A 25,425-nucleotide genomic window follows, 5' to 3' on the forward strand; every position below is an offset into this window, starting at 1 on the left:
AGGTCCAGCAATGAGCATGTTAAAGGGATGGCGAAGATACAAAGCCTCCCAACTGGCAAGATCTAAGTGTTCGTCGATGACTTTGACAGTGGAGGAAGAGGGAGCAGAGAGAGCAGAGGTAGCCATAGTGTTAGGAATGTCACTTGTGATACGAAAACAAACAAGACAAGAGTTTATATACTTTTTCAGAACACGTTTATTGAATGTTTTAAACATGAATACGAAAGACAAAAATACATAAAAGCCAAAGGCTTTAGTACAAGGATAAAAGGCACATCAAAATCATCAACGTGGAAGAGAAACAAGTGTCTGTACAACATGTTTTGGGTAATGTTCTGACCAGTTCTATAGGGGGTAAGGTCACACAAGTGTCCTCCCGAAAGGGTCTTTCAGGCATGTCCACGACAGTCCTGTCCTGGGTGACGGGTTCTTCTTCTTCTGGCACTGTCACTAACACAGGTTGAAAAGTAACTTTTTTCCTTGAACAACTCTCGTGCATACTGGGCCAAGCCTAAAACCCCCCATTTTTCCAGTCACGGACATCTGTCCAATGGGGGTGTAAGTCACAAGCTACACACACATCGTCATACACGTCTTGGGTAGCTAAAAGTTGACGAATCTTTTTTTCCTGTTGAGGTCGAGAAGTATCCAAATGAAACGCAAGGCTTTTAGGAAAAGGAGTCTTTCGTGACCATTTAAGGCCATCGGGGTGGTAGGTACTGATCGTAAAGAGTCCACAAGGAATCGGCTGCTAAACGAAATCCCAGAAAACAAGTCACTAAGACACACACTATGCGTCGTCCCAAATTGATTGGATACAGTTCTTGTAATAATTGATGGTAATGATCCACGGTTTGAATATTTTCATTGAGTTCCTTCCACGGAATCTGTTCAATCACATGTGATAAAAGTCGTGGCATGGATTCCTGTTTTTATAGTCTCTTTGTTTCGGAAGCAATACACGTACTTTCTAGCCAGAGATCTTCGTTCTCCAGTGGGTAATTTAAATGCTCCAAACTGTAACCTACAGTTCAAACTTCGTTTAGAAGTTTCCTCTTCCGCTAAGCATATTCCACGTAATAGATCTTTGTAATCCTTTAACTCGTCTTCCTCAATGCGTTGCACTAGGTGAATCTCGAAATAATCAAAATGATGAACATTTCGATCATTCACTAACTCAAAGTGTTGAACAAGATCTGACCACTGAAACAATTTCTGACGAATCAGTTCTCTTATACCATTCAGGTACCAGTGGTTCAAACACCGGTGACGTAACGGATGCAACTGTTCTTTACGTTTGACTTGTATTTTGACCAGCTCTCGGTAAATGCGTTCTCTCAACTCCACAGGCAAAGCACGAATGTTCTCTTGTAAAGTATCCATGAATAGGTCATACAAAATCCTCTTTCTGACACAAGAAATGTACCGTTTGCACAGGCATGGTTTTACTTCAGTGTCGAATTTAAATCGTTTAGTCACTAATTTACACATTACAATTCGTTCAGAAGTTTCCTCTTTCTCTAAGTTGACATTGTGTAAAAGATATTGGTAATTCGTTAACTCTTCCTCTGGAATTCGATGCAGTAAGTTTACAATGTAGTAGATAGAATCATCAATAGCAAACCAATCCTTTTTAAAACTAGGGGATCGTTGATCAATGTCTGTCCAATGGAACACTTTCAACTGAATCAGTCCTTGTATAGCATTCAGGTACCAGTGGTTCAAACACCGGTGACGTAACGGATGCAACTGTTCTTTACGTTTGACTTGTATTTTGACCAGCTCTCGGTAAATGCGTTCTCTCAACTCCACAGGCAAAGCACGAATGTTCTCTTGTAAAGTATCCATTTAAATATATTGTCCTACTAGGGGTAAGTAATGACAACTGGGAGACCATCGAGCATGTTCCAGGTAGGCCGAATCTTGCGGTTCCCAGTGGTGAAGTGACACACCGCAACTGAAGCACTTGACTTTATCCCCTTCGCCCAAGTAGAACAATCCGGCTCTGGCTAATTCTTCGGGGGTCGGTCCTCCCAGATACTTAGGCCATTTTCCTTTGAACGATTGAAAGCGATTTTCAAAGTTGCAGTATTCCGACAAACGCACAGGGAACGAATATTCGTCTTTCACAGGTTCGTTTCGATGAGGGGTGGGTGACATGGACAGGAGTTTGCTCAGGGCTGGATGACATCCGTAGGGAGGTGGACGTGAAGGTGGACATCGACATTGACCATGAAACCCAGTAAAGTGTCCAAGAGGACGAGTGGCATCGCTTTCGCATCCCTCAGGTTTGACACGCACAGCATCACTTTAAATGATAGGAGTAGTGAGAACAAAGTTCCCATGATGCTTTACGGCATCGTTAAGGTCACATCGTACAGCATCGTTCCCATCGCAAGGCTCACAATCACATTCCACTTCAGAGGCCCCAAACTTGAATTGTGCCTGTCTGAACTTGTTTTGTGTTTCTCTGAAAGTATTCATCTTGTTCGCTTGGTCTTGGTAGTCACAATGAACTATCGATCTTGACCATGACCCCTTTTTATACTAGTCGCAATGCAGTCTCAAGCTTGTTCATCGTTCTTTTTTTGTGTCTAGTTTTGGAAGGTACCGTCTCTAAGGTACCATCATAATTGTACCGTAGTGTGATGGGTGGAAAGGCCATAGAAAGGTAAGGGCAGTGCGGAGACCATCGAGTATGTTCCAGAATAGCTGAGTCTTTATAGATACATAGATCCATTCGTAACTTCAGTCCGCAAGCGAAACACTGTACTTCGTATCCCAATCCAGTTTCAGGTCCCAAGTAGACAAATCCTGTTCTAGCTAAAACATGCGAAGAAGGTAATCCTTCCCTATCCGTAGGCCATGCTTGAAACGTGTCCAATCGACGGGCACTATCACAATAGTCAGGTAAGAAGACCGGAAAATGGTAGGGTTTGAACTTGGAGTTCTCATTGGATTCTTGCTGTGGTGAAGTCATCCTTCTGGTGACTATCCTCTTACAGCCAATGTTTTATACCGACATGTCCATACGGTAAGGTAAAATGATTGGGAAGTCGCACTCGCTTCTGGTACACGATTTGATAGACTTTTTCCAAGGGTCGACTGACGATGTGGTGAGTGGGTAAACGTACAATCGTGTTGGGTTGATAGGTGATCACTTTAAAGTGTTCATCTTCTCTAGACTGCAAGGCTTCTTTCAATACCCCAAAGTTGACCACACGACTGGTACGATAATTCAGAGTCAGTCCTTTCACTTTACACGTTGTGTGCACTTCTCCTTGTTTGTCCCGGTATTCGTAGCCGTAAATTTTGGGACCGCCACTGACGAAACTTAGAATCTTGTCGTCGGGATGCTCGTCTGTCCAGGCTCCTAAACGGTCTCCTTCGATGTTAGGGTGCTGTTGACTCGGGTGATGGATGTAAATGCAATTGTCCGTGTCAAAGTACAGGACACGTTCCCCTAACAGTTCTAAAGCTTAGTACAATTTTTTTAAGCGAGGATGAGCTGTCACGTAAGCCGCAATGATGACATTTCCAAAGGGGTGGTCTTGTACAAAGTCCAGATCTTCTTCGTAATTGACCAAGATCAAATTCTCGCGAACGACGTCCACGTGTTTCATGAATTTGGTTCTGTCGTGAATCATCTGGAAATAGCGGGAAGGTTGGGTCAAATATTCCGTCTTGGGTAAACACGGTCGTTTGCCATTTTGCCCCACAAACAATTTAACATCACTTTGGCAAACGATTACCTGCCTTCGTTTTTCTCGATGTGATCTAAAGTGATGCCTTCTTGTGCCCAGTTTTTCTCTTTGAATGTCTTTTGGTCTTCGGGAGTGTGACACCAGGACGGATAGGCGCTGGCTTCTTGTTTCAGTTTCAAAAAGGCATCCACGTAGTCTGCGAAAATGCCTTTCTGTGTGGGGTCACCCTTGTGGTATTGTGTCTTCGGAAAGTGACAAATTTCGTACACTTCTAATAGTTGGTATCCCATGTCCAGAGCTTTGAACAATTCTACGCTGACCCACGTTCCGTCAAGGCACGTTCTTCCTGGGTGTGCTGACAAGGTTGATCTTGGTTGCACGTTTCAGCACAATTACGGTACAAAGGAAACATCAGTTTGTCTTGACAATGGTGAGGTAGAACGGAATGGTACAAGTCGGTGGGAGGCAAAACTTTACATTTGATCAAGCCTTCGTATTGTCGAATGTTTTTCAGGTCAATGTGTTCCGTTAACAATTGTGGGTGCCCTGCAGGAAAGCGGCAATATTTGCACACGTAGGGATACAGAGAACACACATCCAAGTATTTGATTTCTTCTCCTTTCTCTTCGTCGGCTTGGTACAGCAAACAGGTGGCATTGGTCCTTCCTCCGTACAAACTATCCCTCGGGTTCAGGGGGTCCATGAACTGGTAACTTTCCACGAGGCGTTTAAACTCGGGATCGATTTTCAAACGGTGATTGTACTCGTGTTCCCACATTTCCACCACTTGGTATCCTTCCTGTTCTAACTTTAGGCGTCGCTGACAAGTGACCTGGTACAAGTCTTCCATGCTTCGTTGTAAAAACTGATTTTTAGTGCCACGGTCAGGGTAACAGACGGGGCATCCGTGAAATAAGCAACCGTTAAACTCGTACACGATCTTGGGGTTTTCTAAGTCCCAACCATCGACCGAATGCGTTCCGATGGTCTTTTCGCCTCCTCCGTTGCGGGTATGCTGAATCCATTTGTCTTCCTTGTCACACAAGTAATGTAACCAGCGTAGGACTTTGACCGAGTATCGACGTTTGACATAGTTGGTCGTTTGAGGACTGGTGACAGCCCCGGTGTTTTCAGGCATGAATCATTGTCGGTACACTAAGGAACACGCTTTGGCAATGGTGCAAGCTTCTTTCAAAGGACGACCACTCTGTGTTGCATGAACAGTTCTCGAAATTTTCCACAGCAACGCCGTAAATTGTCTACATCGGAACGACAATACTTTAGCATTTCTTCCTGAAAGTCAAAAGGGTTCGAGGCATGGGTCTGGTACCAAGCGTAGAAAGCGTCTCGTTGTTCGGTACGCATGTCGTCGGGGTCGTAACAGTGAGCCTCAGGCAAATGGGGTAGAACGGCGTGTTGATTGGCTTGCGTATTGAAAAAGTGTGGAAAGTACCCTTTAGCCATTTCTGTCATTCCAACGTTTTAGGCATTCGACTCAAAGGCATGGCCAAGTAACTCATCGAATCTTTAAACTGTACTTGTCCCACTTGCATGAAAATAATTTTGGCTCCATTCAAAGTAACTTTAGGACGTTCGGTGCCATGTTCTGTATAGTATCTGAGAAGAAACTGTCCATCGTATCCGGAGAAATTGTGAGCCATCACCGTGGCATGACGATGACAATCTCCGTAACGTTCGATGTCCTCTTGGCTCCACGTCTTGTCGTTGGGGTCTACGACCCATCGAGCGAAATCGGCTAGGGTGTTCGGTCCTCGAAAGATTTTTTCACACCCTCCAGGAATCTTACTGCACTGAGGGCAATAACTGAAAATAGGTTCTTGAATGCACTTCTCGCACGTTCGACGAGCCACGCAGAAATTAGGAATGTGAATGCCGGTCTCTTGCATGCATTCGAAATCGAAAAAGATGAAATTGCCTTTTTTATTCTTGTGACCATACTCTTTCTCTGGTTGGGGTTGGTATTTTTGCACGTAGCATTGGTGTTTCAAGTCCACGATGTGATGACAAATGTGACATTTTTTCTTTCCTCGACATACGTGTGCCTTGGCATTATTGGTAAGTATGCCTTGTCCACACGTAGGGCACAATCTCAGCAGTTGACAAGCACATTTCTTCTGTGAACCTTGCGTCTTCAAATGTTGTTGGTAACAGGTAGGGCTGACAAACGTGCGCAGACAAGTTGAACAATGCACTGGTTCTTGTCCTTCGCTGAGACAGGGTGGAGAGGCCAAACATCCTGAGCATTTCGATCCACAATGCTTGTGTTGCTCTCGATTGTTATAGCCATAGTCACATTTCTCACAGTAATAGCTGTATCCCATGAATGCAGTGATACTGGTAATGGTATCGAAATGGTCATCGTGATGATAAAGGTAAATGTATTTTCCATCCTTAAAGTCTTTCCCTCGAAACAACAGAGGCCCGCGCACTTCTTGAGGGTGCACTTTCAAGGTGTAGCGTGGAGCTAGGATATCTTGCAAGTTTTGCAGGTCAGGAATGCCGCAGAGTGTATCTGTGGACAGACCAGCTTCTTGCAACAGGAGTTCTGCTTCGTTTTGTTCTTTGGCTCGGGCCGATTTTCGAATGTTCTCCCAGTCTCTTTTCCATTTTGCCGTGTCGTTCTTGTTGGCATAGGTTCGTCCCACCACGATAGCCCTGGCTAAACACATCTGGTCTTGAGGGTTGTGAATTTGGACGAGGCTACGCTTAATGCTGCGAAGGTCGTTCACCAATAACACCTTATTGCGTTGTCCGGTCCCCTGAGGAGGTGAAACGTGGGTCATGTCCAGTGTGGCTTTTCCATCGATGATGTCAAACTGGTCATTGGATTGTTGTACGTGTTGAATCTTGTCCATGACTTTGGAAGCAGTCAATTCTGCAGGGGTGCTAAACTCGATCCAAACAGGGGATTTCAAGCCGTCGTGTTGTATGAAAAGTCTCAAGCGATCGTCTTCTTTGGGTTGACATTGTCGCTTGAGTGTGGTAAGCAAAGAATCCCACACCCCGGTGATGAACCCTTCTGCTTTCTCTAAGGGTACGTCGGCCTTGAAATCTTTAAACTTCACCGTGTATTTGTAAGTCGTGGTTCTAAATTTTCTAGAGGAGCGCTTTTCCGTCTCTCGAATGAAATAGTATTTTTCAGGGTTAACTAAGGGTGATCAACTTTGTTTAGAGGGTTTGGATTCTATTTCCCTCATGTCCTCTTCAAAATCACTGGCATGAATTTGTGCCAAGACTTCAGACCTGGTACGAAGAGATAGATCACGTTTCTGCCTCTTACTTTCTTCTTCTTTCTTCTCATATGAATTGGCTCGTTTCATCTTGAAAGCAAAAAGTCAAATGACTAAAGTTTAAACACCATAGGTTACTTTATAGTCGTGGCAGACCAGCGTATATAAAGGGCATGTGTCTTGTCCTTTCACTATTCATTTCACTCTCTAACCGAGCACAACGATGGAAGAGACTACCCAAATCGAACGTTTCATCAAAGCTTTGCGATGGGTCATTATAAAATTTTCTTCAGACCAGCCTTCGGACTACTCTCCTTCTTTTCGAGATAAAAGTGAAGATACTTGCTATATCTGTCAAAAGAAAGGGCATTGGTCTTCAGAGTGTCCAGACCGTCAAAAAAGAAAAAAAGGGGTTAGAAAAGACAAAAGTCAAGATACCTGTTATCATTGTCAAGAAAAAGGACACTTGTCTCCAGATTGACCAAAAAAGAAACAAGAGGAGTCAGAAGAAGAGAGGGATTCTTCAGAGAAAGAAGACGAAGAGGAAGAAGAGGCGGAAGAAAGCAAACAGGTAGAGAAAAAGAAACAGGAGAAGAAAAGAAGAAGGGAAGAAAGTGAAGACGAAGAAGAGGAAAAGACTGTGACTGTGAAGAAATTTAAAAAACAGAGAGAGTAAATAATGAGACAGAAGAAGTTTATGAACTTTTTAAAGTGATTTGTTGTGAATTGTGAATTGTATTGTAAATATTAATAAAAGAATAAATTAATTATAAAAGGGAAGTGTCTTTGGGTTTTTGATTTTAAAATAAGAACCTACACTCATGCACTCATACACAGACACGTACTATAGGGGTAAAATGGGGGTGGGGTTGAGTTATTGGCAATTGAAAGTTTATCTCTTTTCGAGAGACGTGGGTGGCCCTGAAAAGGGCCTTTTTTTGGTGTAGGGGTGAGTTTAAGCAATCAGCTTTAACTGCCTTAAGCCTTTGTCACGGCCGAAATCACTAAGGGTGGTACGGTAGGCTTAGTCACAGGGCTGGAGTGTTTAGCTCGGGAAGGTCGTATTCTCTTCGGTCGTGATAAAGAAGTCTGATACATTTGTTTCAGACTTCTTAACTCTGCTAAAATGTCTAACAGTACCGTGACCGCTTGATTCTCACACCCTTGTTTCTTTGCTACTGCTACTTCTTCTTGTTGCTTTTTTCTTATCTCTTCTTCTTGCTGTTGTTGCTGTAGAAGAAAAGCTTGTTCCGCTTCCTTTTGCTGTTGTATAAATTTCTCCAATTCTTCTTTCTGTCTCTGTCTAAAATTCTCCACGTGCGGTAATAAAGGAGAAGGTGTCGAAAGTTCCGGAACAAATTCTTGCGAGGTAAGAAAATCCACATAATTCCAATTTACCTCTTCTGAAAGTAAGTCCGGGTTCCCTTGGGCGCTCTCCACTGCTGGTGCACCCCAATTTATCGTTTTCTGAGTTTCCGTCATGTTGAATAACTGTTGCATGAATTGACTGCGCACAGGTGCTAGCGAATCTATACAGACCACGTGACGTCACAGACTGCTCTCTTCCGATTGGATGCGGGCTAACTGAATTTTATAACGCGTGTTTGGATTGGTCAATGAACTCAATCCGTTTCAATCCTTCCTCTACCTATAAATAAGCGCAGTTCACTGCATTGATTCACCTGTTCTCGGCGCCTCAACATGTGGACCGACGTTGAATCTTCAACCCTTGTATCTTCCATGATGTTCAGGACGGACATACCGATGTATGTCCGATCCAAGTGGACATTTGTCCACAGGACAGACACCAGTCTGTGGATACGTAGAATCTATGTAGAACGTCAAGGATGTCTCAAAAGAGTCCTGATTTACGGTCCTACAGTGAGACGCAGCCTAAGGACAAGAAGAAGACCAATGCGGTGCCTCTTATGTTAATGGATACATTAACATAAAACCAAAGGCCCCTTTCAGGGCCACTCCAATCTCTCGAAAAGAGATAGACTTTCAATTGCCTATCCCATTTTTTATTTTATGTGTGTGTGTGTGTGTGTGTGTGTGTGTGTGTGTGTGTGTGTTATATCCTTCTCCCCTGTTCCATTTCCATAGACCCATATTAAAATAGGGTCCCGACCCTATTCCGTTTCCCTTGTTAATTTCCCCTTGTCCCTATACAGGCCCCCGATTTATTCCCATGTTAATTTTCCCTTGTCCCTATACAGGCCCAAAATTTATTCCCATGTTAATTCCCATTGTCCCTATACAAGCCCACGATTTTTCTCCATGTTAATTTTACATAGTCCCTATACAGGCAAAAGGGGTGTTTTAATGCTAATTTCCATAGTCCCCCTATCGCCCCACTTCACTACTAACAATCAGCTTAATGTTCACAACTTGCGGTGCCATGATGCAGACACCAATCTAGACTGGCTCGTATCAGACGTATACATATTGGCAACAGCTAAACAGTGGTCGGAAACCAGGCTAACGCTCGTGAAGAGAATCCGAAGTCGTAATGAAAGCGCCTCCAACAATAAATAGCACCAATGCCAACATTAAATTTACACAATCAGTATGAAACCTAAGGGTCACTCTCGAGAGTACACTCTTTTTACATAAACATGTAATGAACACATGCAAGGCTGAGGCGCATCAGCTCCTATCGCCAATTTTTGGTTGATGCCACTAAAACGTGTGTTCCTTAGTACTTTAAAGACTTGAATATTGTAATTCACTTCTATCTGGTTTGTCTCAGTATCCACTACAGAAACTAGGTACACGTTAAGATGGCGACTCAATATCTGAATTGACAGTCTCACAACTGACAAAAGTGTCTGTCAAATGCGTTAAGCGTAAAGCGTGGTATAGACTTGTAATCATAAAGTGTTTATGCAAAAGGTTGATAGTTTTAACTTGCTAATTTTGACGTTCTAGTCGGAGCATGTTTTGCTTTTGGTCCAGATTGTGTATACATGACTTTATTAGCAATGCAACCTTTTATGGACCTTATAAAAATGACATTGCCTATTTCAGTGCTGGGAATGTAAAGAAAATTCAAACATACAGTAAGATCTTAAAGGACTTTAGTTTTTCTGATTCTGACTTGGACAACGACGGTATAAAAATATATATAAATATGTTTCAACTTAGGGACCTTCCGCCCCCCCGGTCCCTGGAAAGCAGCATTTCTTAAACAGCAGTTTCAGAATTGAACTCTGTTGGTCAGATTCGTAACTAGGTGGTAGGAGGGACTCAAGTTACTAATGGTATGGAAAAATAGGAACAAGTCTGGAAATGAGTGAAAACAAAATAAGAGTATATATGGGTTTGGCTGGCCAGAATTGGTTGATAATGAATAATGAAAGATAGATTTTTAGTAAAAAAAAAAAAACCTTTTAAGAGTTTCTCCTAGTTGTAGCTGAAAAATAGATGCATTGTTTTTTTTATAAAAAAATGGAATTTCGATTCCTATAACAGTTATGAATCTGGAACACTCATTACTGAAATTGGCACCAGGCTCTTTGGTGCGAAACTGAAATCACGTTTTAGACACATGAATGTTCAGAAAATGGCGCTGCTTATATTCATTTCTCTAAACAGATTCTGTCATCCAGGATGCATCTTTATTGATAAATATAGATTTGATCATGAGCAATCTGAAATTTAGTTATTTAATTTTTAATAGGCTTACTATGGGAACTGAATTAGTACCGTGAGTCCTTTGACACCTTGATTGACTACTCGATATAATTTGTTTATCCACTGTGGATGAAATAAGGGCTAATCGATCCAGGCATGTTCCGGATAATAAGATCTCAGTCACAGAGTATTTTAGGCTTCGATCATTCATCTGTTACAGTTGCCCCCAAATACTTGAAGTTGTGGACTGTTTCTAGGTTTGTACCTTGGATTCTGATGTCAGTGATGATGCCCTTGATGTTGTTGGTCATCATTCTGGTCTTCTCTGCACTAATTTCTATGTCATAGGATGCAGAGGTTCTGTCAAGGCTCTCAACTAAACTAGCTAATTCTTGCTCATTTCCTGCTAGTTCATCATTGTCATCATCAAAACGTAAGTTGGTGATTGTTCTGCCTCCTATGTTGATTGTCTCTGTTTGCTTATCAAGCGCGTCTGTCATGATTCTCTCCAGAAAGATGTTAAATACTGTGGGAGAGAGCAGACAGCCTTGTCTGACTCCTACTGTCATTCTGAACCAGTCCCCTATGCTGCCGTTGAAGTATACTGCACTGGTGGCCTTGTCATAGAGGTGCTCTAGTACTGTGATGAGGTTGGCATTGATGTTGAACAGTCTCATGGTAGACCACAATGCTTCATGCTCTACCCTGTCAAATGCCTTCTTGAAATCCACGAAGACGGGGTACAGATCTTGTTGGTGTTGGAGGTACCTCTCACACAATATCCTGAGGTTGAAGTTCTGCACTGTTGTGCTGCGCCCTGCTCTGAACCCCGCATGCTCCTCGGCAATGATCTTTTCAGCCTGTGGTTTTAGTCTGTTCAGCAGTATCCTTAACATGACTTTGCTTGGATGGCTTAAAAGACTGATTGAACGGTGGTTTTGACACTGTTGCAAGTTGCCGTTCTTGGGGAGAGTGATGACCAGTGATTGGGTCCATAGCGATGGCCATACTCCTGTTTGCCAGATCTTGTTGCAGATGTTTGTGAGGGCGCTAATCATTGCTTCTCTCCCAGCGTGGATTAGTTTTGCTGGGATGTTATCCACTCCTGCTGACTTATACGTTTTCAGTGATCTCACTGCAGCTTCTGCGTCTTCGCGTACGATAGGGTAGTTGTCGTTGTTAGTTGCTGAAGGGACGTTCAGTACCTCTGGATCTATTGTGGCTCGGTGGTTGTAAAGTTCTGCGCAGTACACGATAGGTTCATGTCATTCATTCCTATTATGTCGTTATATAAACGATCGATAGTTTCATCATTTCATTCATTCATATTCCTATTTCAATATCGGTTTACGATCGATAGGTTCATAATTACACGTATTGTTATATCGTTATGTGAACGATCGATAGGGGAATAATTTCATTAATTCATATCGTTATATGAACAATCGATAAGTTTATGTTAATTCCTATTGCAATGCCGTTGTGTGAACGATCGATGGGTTTATGTTATTCGTTCCTATTGCAATGCCGTTGTGTGAACGATCGATGGGTTTATATTATTCGTTCCTATTGCAATGCCGTTGTGTGAACGATTGATAGGTTCATAATTTCATTCATTCCTATTTCAATATCTGATTACGATCGATAGGGTCGTAATTTACACTGCTTTTCAATATCGTTATTTGAACGATACATAATTACATTCTTTTCTAAATAGTTATTTTGAACGATACATTCATAATTACATTCTTTTCTAAATCGTTATTTGAATGATACATTCAAGATTCTTTATATTGGGGTATAGGTCACTTTGTTGCTGATCAGTGATGGGAATTCACGTGTGTTTTGAAATTCTATTTGTTAAATTCATGTCTTAAGAGTTTTTCCTCGTTGAGTTAACTGTTGATAGTTCCATGTTAGGAACTTTATAATTTTCCTTATCTTTTGTTTATAATGGTGTCAGATTTGTTTATATTTAAATTGCTTTTATAAATACACATCTTGTAAACGCAGTTGCTTTTGGTGTCTTCCCTAATCCAGTTCCAACCCGGCTTCATCCTGTGATAGTTACTAATGGTATGGAAAAATAGGAACAAGTCTGGAAATGGGTGAAAACAAAATAAGAGTATATATGGGTTTGGCTGGCCAGAATTGGTTGATAATGAATAATGAAAGATAGATTTTAGTAAAAATAATCTTTTAGAGCTTCTCCTAGTAGTAACTGAAAAATAGATTTTTTTAAAATGGAATTTCAGTTCTTATCACAGTCTTGAAATTGGAACACTCATTACCAAAATTAGCACCAGACTCTTAAGTGTGGAATTGAAATCAAGTTTTAAACACATGAATGTTAAGAAAATTCCGCGGCTTGTATCCATTTCTCTACAAAGATGCTGTCATCCAGGGTGCATCTTTACTGATAAATACAGATTTTATCATGAGCAATCTGAAATCTATAGTTATTTAATTTTTAATAAGCTTACTATGGGAACTGAATTAGTACCGTGAGTCCTCTGACACCTTGATTGACTACTCGATATAATTTGTTTATCCACTATGGATGAAATAATGGCTAATCGGTCCAGGCATGTTCCGGATAATAAGATCTCAGTCACAGAACATTCTAAATTTATCATCTAACAAGGGCCGGTTTAATCTCAAGATTGGGGGTGGGTGGGATGGGCAAAATCCAAGTACACTGTCAGACTTATCATTAAATATGTGGAAAAAATAATGAAAATTAATAAATTACGCAGATGCATGATCTCCACGAAGCATGAGACTACATATCTAATAATCACCTACAGGTATGTATTCAATTGCTGTTAAAATGTCACCAAATAAATAATTGGAAAGCTTCACAAAAATGGTCAAAAAAAGTCCTTTATTGTTCCATCCCTCCCAAAAGGCTAGAAGAATGGCGAGCGTACGTAAATATACCTTCCCCGCTGTCAAAACTCCCGTACATTCAGCAATATGGAGATGAATCTACAATAAAATATAACGTATAGCTCTTTTGAAAACAGTGTCACTACATTGACGTGTTACTGTCCATGATGACCACAATATGTACTTAGTTTCACAGAAATCAAGTACAAATTGTAACAGAAGTTGAATTCACAAAATTGTATCATACACTGCTTCCAGCTGCAAGTCAAAATGGGCAATAGCTCCTTTAAAAGTCACAAGAAAGAAAGATTTTCAACACAATGACCATAATATGCACCAAGTTTCGCAATAATCCACTAAAAGTTGCAAGACAAACTGCGGGACTAGTTGTGCTAATACGACTGTGTGATACGATGCATTAAGCGGATAGAAAGCAAGAGGCTGTCGAAGGGTCTGACACTACTGGCCGAGGTAAATCAATAACGACATGGAGAAGAGTAAAGGACCAAGAATAAAGCCTTGAAGAAATCCGCTTTCAACGTATTGAAAGAATCTAACGTAGGACACAGAAACACACTGTTGCTTCCTATTAGATAAGAATCAACACAAACGAGCGAATTATCATAGATTTTGTATGCCTTGAGTTTCTTCATCAATATTGTATGGCCTATTGAAACAAACGCCAATCAAGAATCTTAACTACATTGCCGCAATTATGTCTCCATCATCTATAGCTGCAAGACACTTATCATTCGTAATTTGTGAGGGCAGTCTATGAATGATTATCTCTGAAACCTGACTGTGAGTTAGGTAGAAAATTATATTTCTTTAAACATCAGCGAAGATGAACGGCATTGTGTTTTTCAAAAGTGTGATATAAGGATGGCAATATTGATTTGGGACGATACTTTTCTACGAATAATCTATCACCTTGTTTAACGACAAAGGCCATTTTCAGAGTTGTAGAAGAGATTCATGTATCATAACTTATATTTATCACGACCGCAAGCCAAGAGGCAACAACCTGAGGTGAAATGCCTTTAATCATTTCGCTCAAATTGGATAAAATTTTCACGAGAGGCATTAATGAAGTTGCAAATAGTTACTTTATTTTTAATTCTATTTTTGACAACTTCTTTTGATGACGGATCCTCAAATGTTTTAGAAAACAAACTAACTGTATGTCAGAGTGCTCTCTGCCATTTTTATATACATTTGTATTGATACAACTTTTGAAATTATAAATATCACGCATGTGTTTAAAAGCAACAGACGCAGGGCCATAAGATAAGCTAAAACTCTAGTGGATGATAATGGTAGTCTTGGACACATTATTAACATACAGTGTGTCTCAGCAGTAATTAAGAAAAAGTCGAGACTAGTAACGGCAGACCTTTTGTCGGTCTGTCAAATCCCGGCGAGTAGATGGGTTTGTCCGTCTGGATGAAGAGATATCCAGTATTGTAACTGATCAACATTTTGATCGTGTCCTCTCCACTGGACCTTGCAAGTCGTGATTTGACCACCAAGTCAACAAATCTGGGTTTAATTGTATTTTTATCATCCAGTCCCAAGTCTTCTCTTGTGACCTGCATATTCACAAGTTGTGGGATTCCTGGAATTAAAAATAAAGATGGATTGAAGAGCTTTCTAATTCAAAATGAAAATAACGATGCCAGTATATGCATTTAAGCTTCAAAATCCGATTGCATCTATCCCTCGGTTCTTTTCACATCACGTGTGTTTTGTGGAACGAGATGTCTTAGTGTCTTCGTGCACCTGATGTCTTACCTGTGTGCATGGGTTGATGTATTCCACCTATCCGACTTGCAAAATCTATAGCACAAAATCTGAAACCTTGTTGACGTCGCCTGTGCCGCCATTGCTGCCGGACAGTTACAATCGATGTCACACCGTGTTTATGTAAGTTAGTAAAGTATATGCATATAGGTCATGTTGAATATAATGATTCATGTTGTCAAGACTAAATATATCCGTTAACTACCAGTCCAAAATCACTGAACAAATTTGCTGAGCAAGTTAATGCTTATGTCGCTTGCCCAGAACGTAAATAAAATACGAAGGAAACATTTGATTTGAATACTGACTCATGAAAATGTAGAGTTCAGGCAAACATAAATTTGTGTTGCAATTTGCAGAATATTAAGATGACAGTGAATGAGCAGAATCGACAACCTCAGTCCAAGACAGTGGCCTATGGGGTCAAAATGCGAAACCCGTCATATACCAAACAAAACGGAAAGTGCTATTAATCGAGTTTGCTTGATAATGTTAGGCAGAATTAATATTTAATACAAGTAATACTATCATACTGGTTAGAGAATTTTAAAAAAATGCAAACCTGTGTGATAGTATTATTTGTATTATATATATATATATATATATATATATATATATATATATATATATATATATATATATATATATATATATCCCTGCTATGAATGCATATGAAAAGTTTTGTCCAAACATATTTTAAAATGCCATTCCAATTGAAATATTTGTACATTTAACCTTGGCCCCCCCCCCCCTTTCAAATAGAGGAGGGAGTCAAATATGACACCCTTTCTACAGATGGTTACCCCAAGGGCAACACAGTTAAATGAATTTGCCACCCAACATCCAAATATGGCAGAAATGGAGTTTATGACGATAACAAATTTTCTAAGCACTGTTTTGTACGGTTTAACAAATCTTCAGGAAGAACCATCATGACTGCTAAAGGTTGAAGATCTAAGTCACAGAAGCAATGTGTGGTACAGTACTGAACAGTAAAAAGAAAAGTACAGTCATCTGCTTGACTCTAAGGATAACCAAATCATCGACGATGATAAAACAAAGCGCGAAATACACTAAAATTACTGTGGAATACATTCAAAATTACCGTGGAAATACACTCCAAACGCGTGCTCGGTAACGGTCTTTCCTCCAGTAAGCTTTATATTACACACACACACTGTCGCAATATGAGCAGTTAGTAACATTATCTAAGCATGCAGCGTATGATATGCATCCGTTGTAAACAATATAAGAATGCAAGGCCAGGTTTCACCTGCTTTTTAATTTCGATATTCTCCACCAAACATGTTGCAAAATATTTACTTCATTGTAAAAGCAAAGTTAGATTTGGACTGCAGTTTATGAAAATCATAACTGGATGTCTTTTCATTTTTTAAATTTGGTATCGTGTGCATATTTCTTGGTCCATTTATAAAAGTAAGAACTTTCCATGATTTGTATTTGATATCCAAACATATTTCTTCTCTCAGGCTGTACTAGGCTCCATACTAATGCTGATTTTGGAGGGTAGAGTGTGAGTATTTTTTTCACATTGAAAAAGCAGCAGAAAGACACGGAAGGAAATGTCATCTAGGGTAAATTCATGTTGCTGAACAACGTTGTGAAAAAAGAAAATCCTACGACAGTCCCTCTCTGAGCAATATTTTTAAAACGCGTCCAGAAAGTTAATTCTCCTTTGAACATTTGAACCCAGAGTTAGCTTCGACTCTCCGTGATGTAGCATTATTTTTCATGGATTTTTACGCTAGCAGAGTGTCTTCAAACAAGTTAGCCGTTACGTATTTTTCTTTGTTTTTCCTTTCTTTGGGTGGCCTTCATAAGAATTATTATTTACTTTGTCTGCTCCAAATGGAGAACTTTGGAACGATGGCCTTTAGGATGTTTGCATCTTTTATTAACGGGTTTTGGATCCATACAGCCTTTCCGAATAGCGTTAGGATGAATACAACCTTTCTGGATGGCTTTAGGATACATATAATCTTTATGAGGAGCTTTAGGATCCATACAGCCTTTCCGAACAGCGTTAGGATCCATACAGCCTTTCCGAACAGCGTTAGGATCCATACAGCCTTTCCGAACAGCTTTAGAATACATACAAAATTGATGTTAATTGTTCGCACAAGGTAGTATTTTTGTTGGGGGGGGGGGTCTATTATTATTATTATTATTATTACTAAGTCAAGATTTATTCAAACTGTCATACTTCCATCGGCAAAAGCCGCACCGACAGATCTCTCCCAAAGCCATATGTGAAGTGTCGAATTTTGAATTACAGAAATTTTAAAGTTAAATGCATTTAGCAATTAAAGTTTGATCACAAATGAGCCAGACAAGTCTTTGTCAAAAGTCACTTCAAACTTTCGTCGTTCATCTCCCCCATGTCAGTGTAAACTTCAAAAGAACAATATTTCAGATCCAGTGAAAATGACCGGGATATCTTAAGACGGTCTTTAGAAGTAAACATTGAGCTACCAACCTTAACCGCTTAGGAGGAACTTATGTCCACTTATCGTATTTTCAAAGGGAAAATTGTCACGCACTGTCGTACACAGATTCTGAGCTGTCTAAATCTGATGAAAGAAACTATTTCTTTGGGAAAAATTAGGGACTCTTGCCTACGATTGTCTCGACCCCGTGGAAGCCTAAGATTAGTGCTTTCCTCGTGAAACAAGAAAGGGACCAGTGGGTCTCATGTAAAATGAAAGGCATGTTTAGTGCTAGGACGCGCACGTCCTGCGTGAAAATACAGCGACGAGGAACAGCTTTCGGAGTGAAGGACGAGACAGTCTGAAGACAGGAGTAAGTGAAAGAAAGAAAGAAGGACGAGGTAAGAGTAAAAGGACCAGGAAGTCCATGAAGGGGCAGAACCTAGTGTTTGGAACGTTGAACTAGGAGACGTTGATATACGGTCAAAGTGAATGAAGGCTAAAAAATCAAAAGTGGATATTGCGCTCTTTCACCTCTCGTTATGATGAAGTAGTAAATCCAAATTTGTCACACCTATTAAATTCTACTTACATAATCTAACTTGAATTTGAATTACCGTTTTAATTTGTCCTGATTAAATTTGTTATTTTTCTTGTCAAAGGGAGCTCGTATTGTTCTGTTTCTCCCCAGTATTCTCGCTCAGTTCTTCTTCTTTCACTCCCGCCGGGCTATAATATTATAGAATGTTGAGACCAAAAATTTAAGTGATGGCACGAGGAAAGAATATATGGAAATACGAAAATCACCCAGTTGTACAAAGTAGGCCACATTATCACACTCTTATGATGTTTGAACTTCTATTACTGAGATGCTTCCAATCGAGTGAGGTGAAATGGGCTCCAGTCTTACTGAGATGCTTCCAATCGAGTGAGGTGAAATGGGTTCCAGTATTACTGAGGCGCTTCCAAGCGAGTGAGGTGAAATGGGCTCCATTATTACTGAAATGCTTCCAAGCGAGTGAGGTGAAATGGGCTCCAGTATTACTGAGATGCTTCCAAGCGAGTGAGGTGAAACAGGCTCCAGTATGACTGAGGTGCTTCCAAGCGAGTGAGTTGAAATGGGCTCCAGTATGTCTGAGATGCTAGTAGTAAGGTGGGGCACTATACGTACAATGGAAATTAGCATTACGGAGACCCCTGGGTGAATATACATACAATGGAAATTTAACATGGCGAAAAATCGTGGGTTAATATACGTACAAGGGGAATTAACATGGGAAAAAATTGTGGGCAGATATACATACAAGGGGAATTTAACATGGGAATAGAGTTTGGGGGTTGTTTAGGGACAATGGGGAATTGAATATGGGATTTTTTTTAAAAAAATTTTTTAAAAAAGGGGTAGGCAATGGAAAGGCTATCTCTTTTCGAGAAATATGGCTGGCCCTGAAAAGGGCCTTTGGGTTTTCTTCTTCTTCTTCTGCTTCTAGTTTCTTCTTTTTCTCCACCAAGTTCTTATTTTATCTCCAACACTCTTTCTCTTCTTTTCTTTCTTTTCTTTCTCCTGCTCTTCTTTCTTCTTCTCTTCATCCTCTTCTTTCTTCCTCTTTTCATTTTCTTCTTCTTTTTCAATTTTTTCATTCCATGCTCTCATCCTTATCCTTTCCTCTTCATCCTCCTTCTCCTCCTTTATTTCTTTCAACAGATCACTGATGATTACCTTCATTTTTCGTAAATTGTTTATCTCCATCTTCACTCGATGGGGACTATAAGAATAGTGATCCTCGTTTAGGTTAACCAACATTTGCTCTATCATTCCTAAATTGTCGAGGACGTTTTGTAATTTTTCCATTTTGTCCATTTGGTTAGAAGCCATCTTCTTTTTTTATTCTTTGCAGAATGGTTTGAACGACGAATACTGTGGGTTCTTATACGAAAAGCGCGGACGTGAAGGAAAACATCCCCCTACTTTTTCATTTCATATAATAAAACCCTAACTATATTCTCCACATACGCTAAGAAACAATAAACAAAATCCATAATCTACTATCCACACAATCGTACGTGAGCGGTTACAAAACCCAAACTATACTCTCCACATACGCTTAGAAACAATAAACAAAATCCATAATCTACTATCCACACAATCTTACGTGAGCGGTTACAAAACCCAAACTATACTCTCCACATACGCTAAGAAACAATAAACAAAATCCATAATCTACTATCCACACAATCGTACGTGAGCAGTTACAAACACAAACACACAAACACATACCCTCGCACTATGAAAAAAGAGTTAGTGTTTATAATCACACTACTCTACCTACACACACACACACACATACACACACATTGGCAAATCGATAGTTATTTCTTTTCTAGAGTATTGGGTAGCCCTTAAAAGGGCTGTTTTTTTGAACTCCAGATGCACCTATCTAATGGTTGCACCTTCCTGGCCTGGCGCCACACACGCATCTTCTTCCCCAGTCTCCTTTCACCTTTCTTCTGGGGAGCGCAGAGGGAGGATGATTCGCTTCAACACCCCAATCCTCTGTCTCGGGAATATTGTACGACATCCTCTCTTCCAGTTTCTTTTCCTCCTCTTCCCTCTGTCTTCTCTCCTCCTCTTCGTTCTTCATTCTTTCCTATTCTACTATAGCCTCCTCGGCCAGTTAATTTAACAGGCGCCTGACATATTCCAGATGTATCTGGAGTTCAAGAAGTTTGCTTATTCTGCTATTCATTCTTGTGTTGAACAATCAACAAGGGTAGCTACACTGCCCAGCGAGTTTCAATTTATAGTGAAAGCGCGGACGTGATGGAAAACATCCCCCTAAAAACATAAAATTGATCTTACCTAGATCATAACCAAAAAACAACAACGCGCGGACCTAAAAGAAACACTCACTCACTGTTTTATGCTACCCATCACTATTTTTAAATTTTTTATAAATCACTTCAATAGACTATCCACATACTCAACGACTAAGTCTCGAACGGTTCTTCTTTTCTTGGCCTTTCTCGCTTGAAGTCTGGTGAAAGGGTGTTTTCTTCGTCGTCTCTTTCTGCCTTGTCCTTGCTGAATGCCTGACTCGGTAGCGTGCAGGGCATTTATAGGTGTTTCTCGTTGGCCTAAAATGTCTTTGCCCGTTTGCAGCAAGACATTTTTGCCTGCCCTCATGAAGGCTTCTTTAGGGTTTTGTTTGTCGATGATGACATTTTGGAGAAATTCTTTGCCTTGCGTCAGTGCCGCATCTTTCAAGGCGTGCAATCCGCGTGTCACCATCGGTTTCAACACCGGGGCCACCGAACGAAAGGCCGATTTTAACATATCTCCTAAGCCGTGTCCTCGCTGTCGAGCAACCCCTCGGTACACTGGATACATGACTTACGAATCGTGAGAAAACCGTTTTCGAAAATGGAGTTTCACCGTGACTTTTCCTTTGGTGAATGGAATATTTTGTCCCAAATCTCCTTTTATAGTAATGTTGACCGTGTCCAAATACGACTTACTGACAGGCAAATAGTGAGGATGTACAAATTCGCGGTGGACGTGGTAAGTGTTTCCACCTTCCTCGTCAGTGTTCGTGGCAGAATCCACTTTGAAAGGAATGACACGCAGTAACGGTACGGAGGTGTGTCCCACCACGTTATACTCCACCACATCGGAGTACACGAACATCAAATTCAGTCCTTGGTTCAGTTCTACCGGGTCACGAAATAACTTGCTAAAAGACTCGTTGTCGTAAACGATGGGTAATTCGCTTTTCTTCATCATGCTCATTCTCAGGTTCATGTCTCCGCCCAACATGTCATACAATTCAGGACAAAATAAAATGGACAGGAATTTACTCCGTTCAAATTTCATCAAGAAGCGACGAGCTGTTTTGTGGTACTCCATGGTGACACTTTTGTTAACATGCTCCAAAGCTTTCAGAAACACGGCATTAAACCTGGAGGCTATGGTGCTGACCAAATGTTGACCACTAAAATAATAGCCTGGGGAAATGAACAAGTGATAGGTGGTGTACTTTTGTGTACGGGTTTTCTTGTCATATTTGACATTGCTATCCATCCACTGTTGCAATTGTTCGTCATGAACTTCCACATCAAAAAAATTTTGATTGGGAAGGACATTGAGGACTTGGGTCGGGTGAATCATTTCTACTAAAGCCACTTCCCAATGGGCTTCGTGATCTAAGGGGATGGCTTGAGGTAATTTGGCCGTGTAACAGCACAACGTGTTCTTGGGAAACACCTCCATGGAACTGTCACTGGGTAAGGTTAAGTAAAATTGGTTTTGGTGACTCATAATTCCAGAGTTCTGTGGCTGTCCGAGGGGTTAGTGGACGTCAGAGGCGTGTCTCCGCCCAAAATGGGGTTCTGGTTGTGGTTAGAGTGGTGACTGGCACTGGCACTGGACACAAGGTTCCCGTGGTTCCCGTTCGAGGTGAATTTCAGGGAGGGATTGGGAAGCAGGTAACCGATGCAACTGCTCAATAAAATGGTCCACAATTGTTTGTCTCCTTGTTGCAAACTCAAATTGGCGATGGCTGCCCGGATGACACAATACACCACGAAGATTTGGCAGAAAAAGACGATTTGGGTTTTAGGCACACGTTCTCCACACCACACCCACAAGGGTTGTTTTTGTAAATCTTGCACAGAAGAACTAGGGGAAGGAGAGTGGTCGACGTAGCTGCGTCTGTGTGAAAAGGCATGATGGTCACTTCTTTTTATAGTCGATGACTTGCGAAGCGTCGATCCAAGAATCAAAACTGGGTGGATATCCTTTCCAACGTACTTTGACTTCTTTGACACGTCGTTTGCCCACTTTACGGGTTCTGCGTTCGAGAATGCTTTCGATGTCGTACACGTCGTCTTCTTTTTTGGTGACACGTTGTAACTCGGGCAAATAAAACGTTCCTTTGAGCACTTCTCCGTTCATGTCTTCCAATTTATAGACGGCAGGATGACGGCCATGCACTCGTCCAGTGACGCGAAACAATTCGGTCGTCCAGTTAGGTAAGTAACCTTTGTCGAAAGTGCGTTTGGTTTTGCCAATGCGCACCCAATCTCCTACGGCCAACTCTCCACTTTTCTTGGGGACAGCCCTCGTCGGGGACGTACCAAACAGGCGCTCAAACACCAACACTTCGTTCTCGGGAGTCACGTCTTGCGGGGCACGTCCAATGCTTCGATGGTAAGATTGGTTGTACGCTTGCACCAGGTGCGGTAAGATGTCGATGTACTTCAGAGTGTGGTGATGCGTAAAATATTTCCACATGCGTTCTTTCAAAGTGCGTTGAAAACGTTCCACGATGCTGGCTTTGGTTTCGGGATTCTGGATGGTAAAAAAATGAATGTCACGTTTCTTTAATTCTTTTTGGAAAGCTTGGTTCAGAAATTCGGTGCCTTTGTCCGTTTGCCATCGAAGAGGGTGACGACCGCTTTGTTTCAGCACTCGTTGCAGGGCTCGCACTAACTCGCTGCTCGATTTGGAAGTCAAGGGTACGACCCAAGCAAATTTGGAAAAGACGTCGATGACACAAAACAAATATTTGTAGCCACGATTGTAGCTGGCCAAATGAGAGACATCGGCTAAATCGGCTTGCCATTGATGATCGATGCCTTCCACTCGGATGCGACTTCTGGCAAACTTGCGTCGAATGGGTTTGTGTAAAGTGTAGGTAGCTTGTTCTTGTAACCATCGTTGCACTTGAGGTAAACGGAGACTTTTCAGTCGCGTTTTGGCAGCACGATACAATTTTTGAACTCCTGCGTAACCTGCAGGATGGGAGGGATCGTAGTAAATGCTGGCTAAGACTTTTTCCATTTTTTTGTGTTGGTTGGTGTGTTAATAAGGCACCCTCTCTTGGAGGATGCTACTCTTTTTCTCTTGGGGTATTTTCTTGGATTGCAATGCTTTGCGTGTGCGACCGGCAATAGGTGTTGAAGAGGAGGAGGATGTCTGAGCGGGGGATATCGGTTCTTGTTTCACTTCTGTCTTCACTTCTGTGTTCACTTTCTTTTTCTCTTGTGATGAAGAAGGGGTGGTCATCATCTTTTTAATCCATCCAATTCTGGAGGTAGGTGGTGTTGTTAACTTACGTACTTTTTCTGGTGGAGTTTGAAACCCTTCTTCTTCTTCTTCTTTTTCTCTCTTGGTCACGGGTACTGGTGGTACTGGTACTGGTACTGGTGATGGACTTTTCATCAAGGTCTTAAAATCTTTCAGAGTGGGTAGAGCTGTTTCGTCTAAAGCTTTCTGGTGAAAGAGTTGCAGTCGTTCCAAGAGTTGACCGTACTTTTTCGATTTTTCTGTTTCGGACAAATCTTGGCGATCCATCAAGGACTGCAATTCGTGTTGCAACTGGGACATCTCGCTCAAATGGGGATTGGGAGGTAAATGCGGGGTGTGTTGTTCTTGCCACCGATGGTATTCCATCCATCGTTTGTAAGGCACTAAAGCTAGTTCTCGTCCTTCCATGGGGTTGTCAGGGGTCGATTCTGAGATCTTGGAACTTCCGAGGCCTTTTTATCTTGCTCCCACCAGTCCTCCCAACATGGTTCCCAAGACTCCTTTCAGTATGGGGCCTAACAAGAGAGGTAAAATACCTCCACGTTGCACTAACATCTTTTTTTGACGAATGGGAATTTTCTTTTGAACCATTTGGCGAAGAACGTGACGATGTTTGCCTAAGCATTGTTTCTGGTGTTTGGACAAAGGGATCGTGCCTTTCAAAACGTTCAAACAACATTCGCACACGGTATCGATGACCTCTTTGGAGGCTGTTTGAATGAGTTTTCTTCGTAGGGGTGGAGAAGCTTTGGACAGGACAGATAACATGTCCCCATGTTTGGCTAAACGTGGTGGCAGTCCTTTCCTTTTCTTTCCTTGGGGTTTTCTGGAGGGTGACATCTTTGAGTCTTCAGGAGCACCAAAAAACACTGATACCCGCCTTGGTCACACGCCTTTTTATACTGGAACGCGTCGCCACTGATTGTCTTTACGTCGTATTAGTTTGAGGACAGGCATGACACGTCGTGCAGGGGTGCGTAACGGACTAAATCGAGCCAGTTCTTGCTTGGACAAATCCAGTAAACTTTGTAACATGCCCGATCTTTCTTGAACTTTGATTTTGGGAGAAGGTACTTTGTGAGCAGCAGCCACTGCCACTAAATTGGAAGGTCCAGCCACTGGGGAAGTTCTTTTGGGGGTCATCAACGGAGAAGTTCTTGGTGTGATCAACGTCTCCAAGTACTCTTCAGTTCTGGGTGTCATTAACGGAGAAGTGGACAAACGTGAAGCTGCCGAAGACGCAGTCACCGCCGTGGCAGGTCGTGGTTTGCGAGTGTAAGGTTGCGTCCTGGCCGAAGTGCCTCTCTTGCGACTAGTTTTCTGTGGACTTTTCTTTTTCTGGGGGCTTCTTTTCTTTTTCCGGGGTGGTGGTGGTGTCTGGTCAGAGGAGGGTCCTGCCACTGGAGGAGTTCTCCTTGGGGACCTGGTCTTTTTCTTCTTGGGGCTTCGTTGGACTTTTGTCTTGGGTATAACTTTGGGGGCATTAGGATCCCATCTTAAGAGTGAGCGAATGATGACCCCTCCTAGAGTACCGCTCCCTCCAGGTTTCAAAATGATTTGTTTTTTGGTTTAAGTGTCGATGCGGGGATCGGCCAGTTGGACCAAAGCGACTT

General features: G+C 41.5%; 1 protein-coding gene across 1 annotated transcript in view; it reads right to left on the minus strand.

Annotated features, from left to right (window-relative positions):
* LOC149801053 (complement C4-B-like) overlaps positions 1-25,425 on the minus strand; it is a 148,005-nt gene that overhangs the window by 73,973 nt on the left and 48,607 nt on the right. The window contains exon 3 of the mRNA XM_089956763.1: positions 14,874-15,095. Within this exon, the coding sequence (XP_089812889.1) occupies positions 14,874-15,095 (222 nt within the window). The remainder of the gene's footprint in view (positions 1-14,873; positions 15,096-25,425) is intronic.

This window comes from Sinohyriopsis cumingii, chromosome 4 (assembly GCF_028554795.1).
Source record: "Sinohyriopsis cumingii isolate HCF-2022 chromosome 4, ASM2855479v2, whole genome shotgun sequence".
NCBI classification, from domain to species: Eukaryota; Metazoa; Mollusca; class Bivalvia; order Unionida; family Unionidae; genus Sinohyriopsis; species Sinohyriopsis cumingii.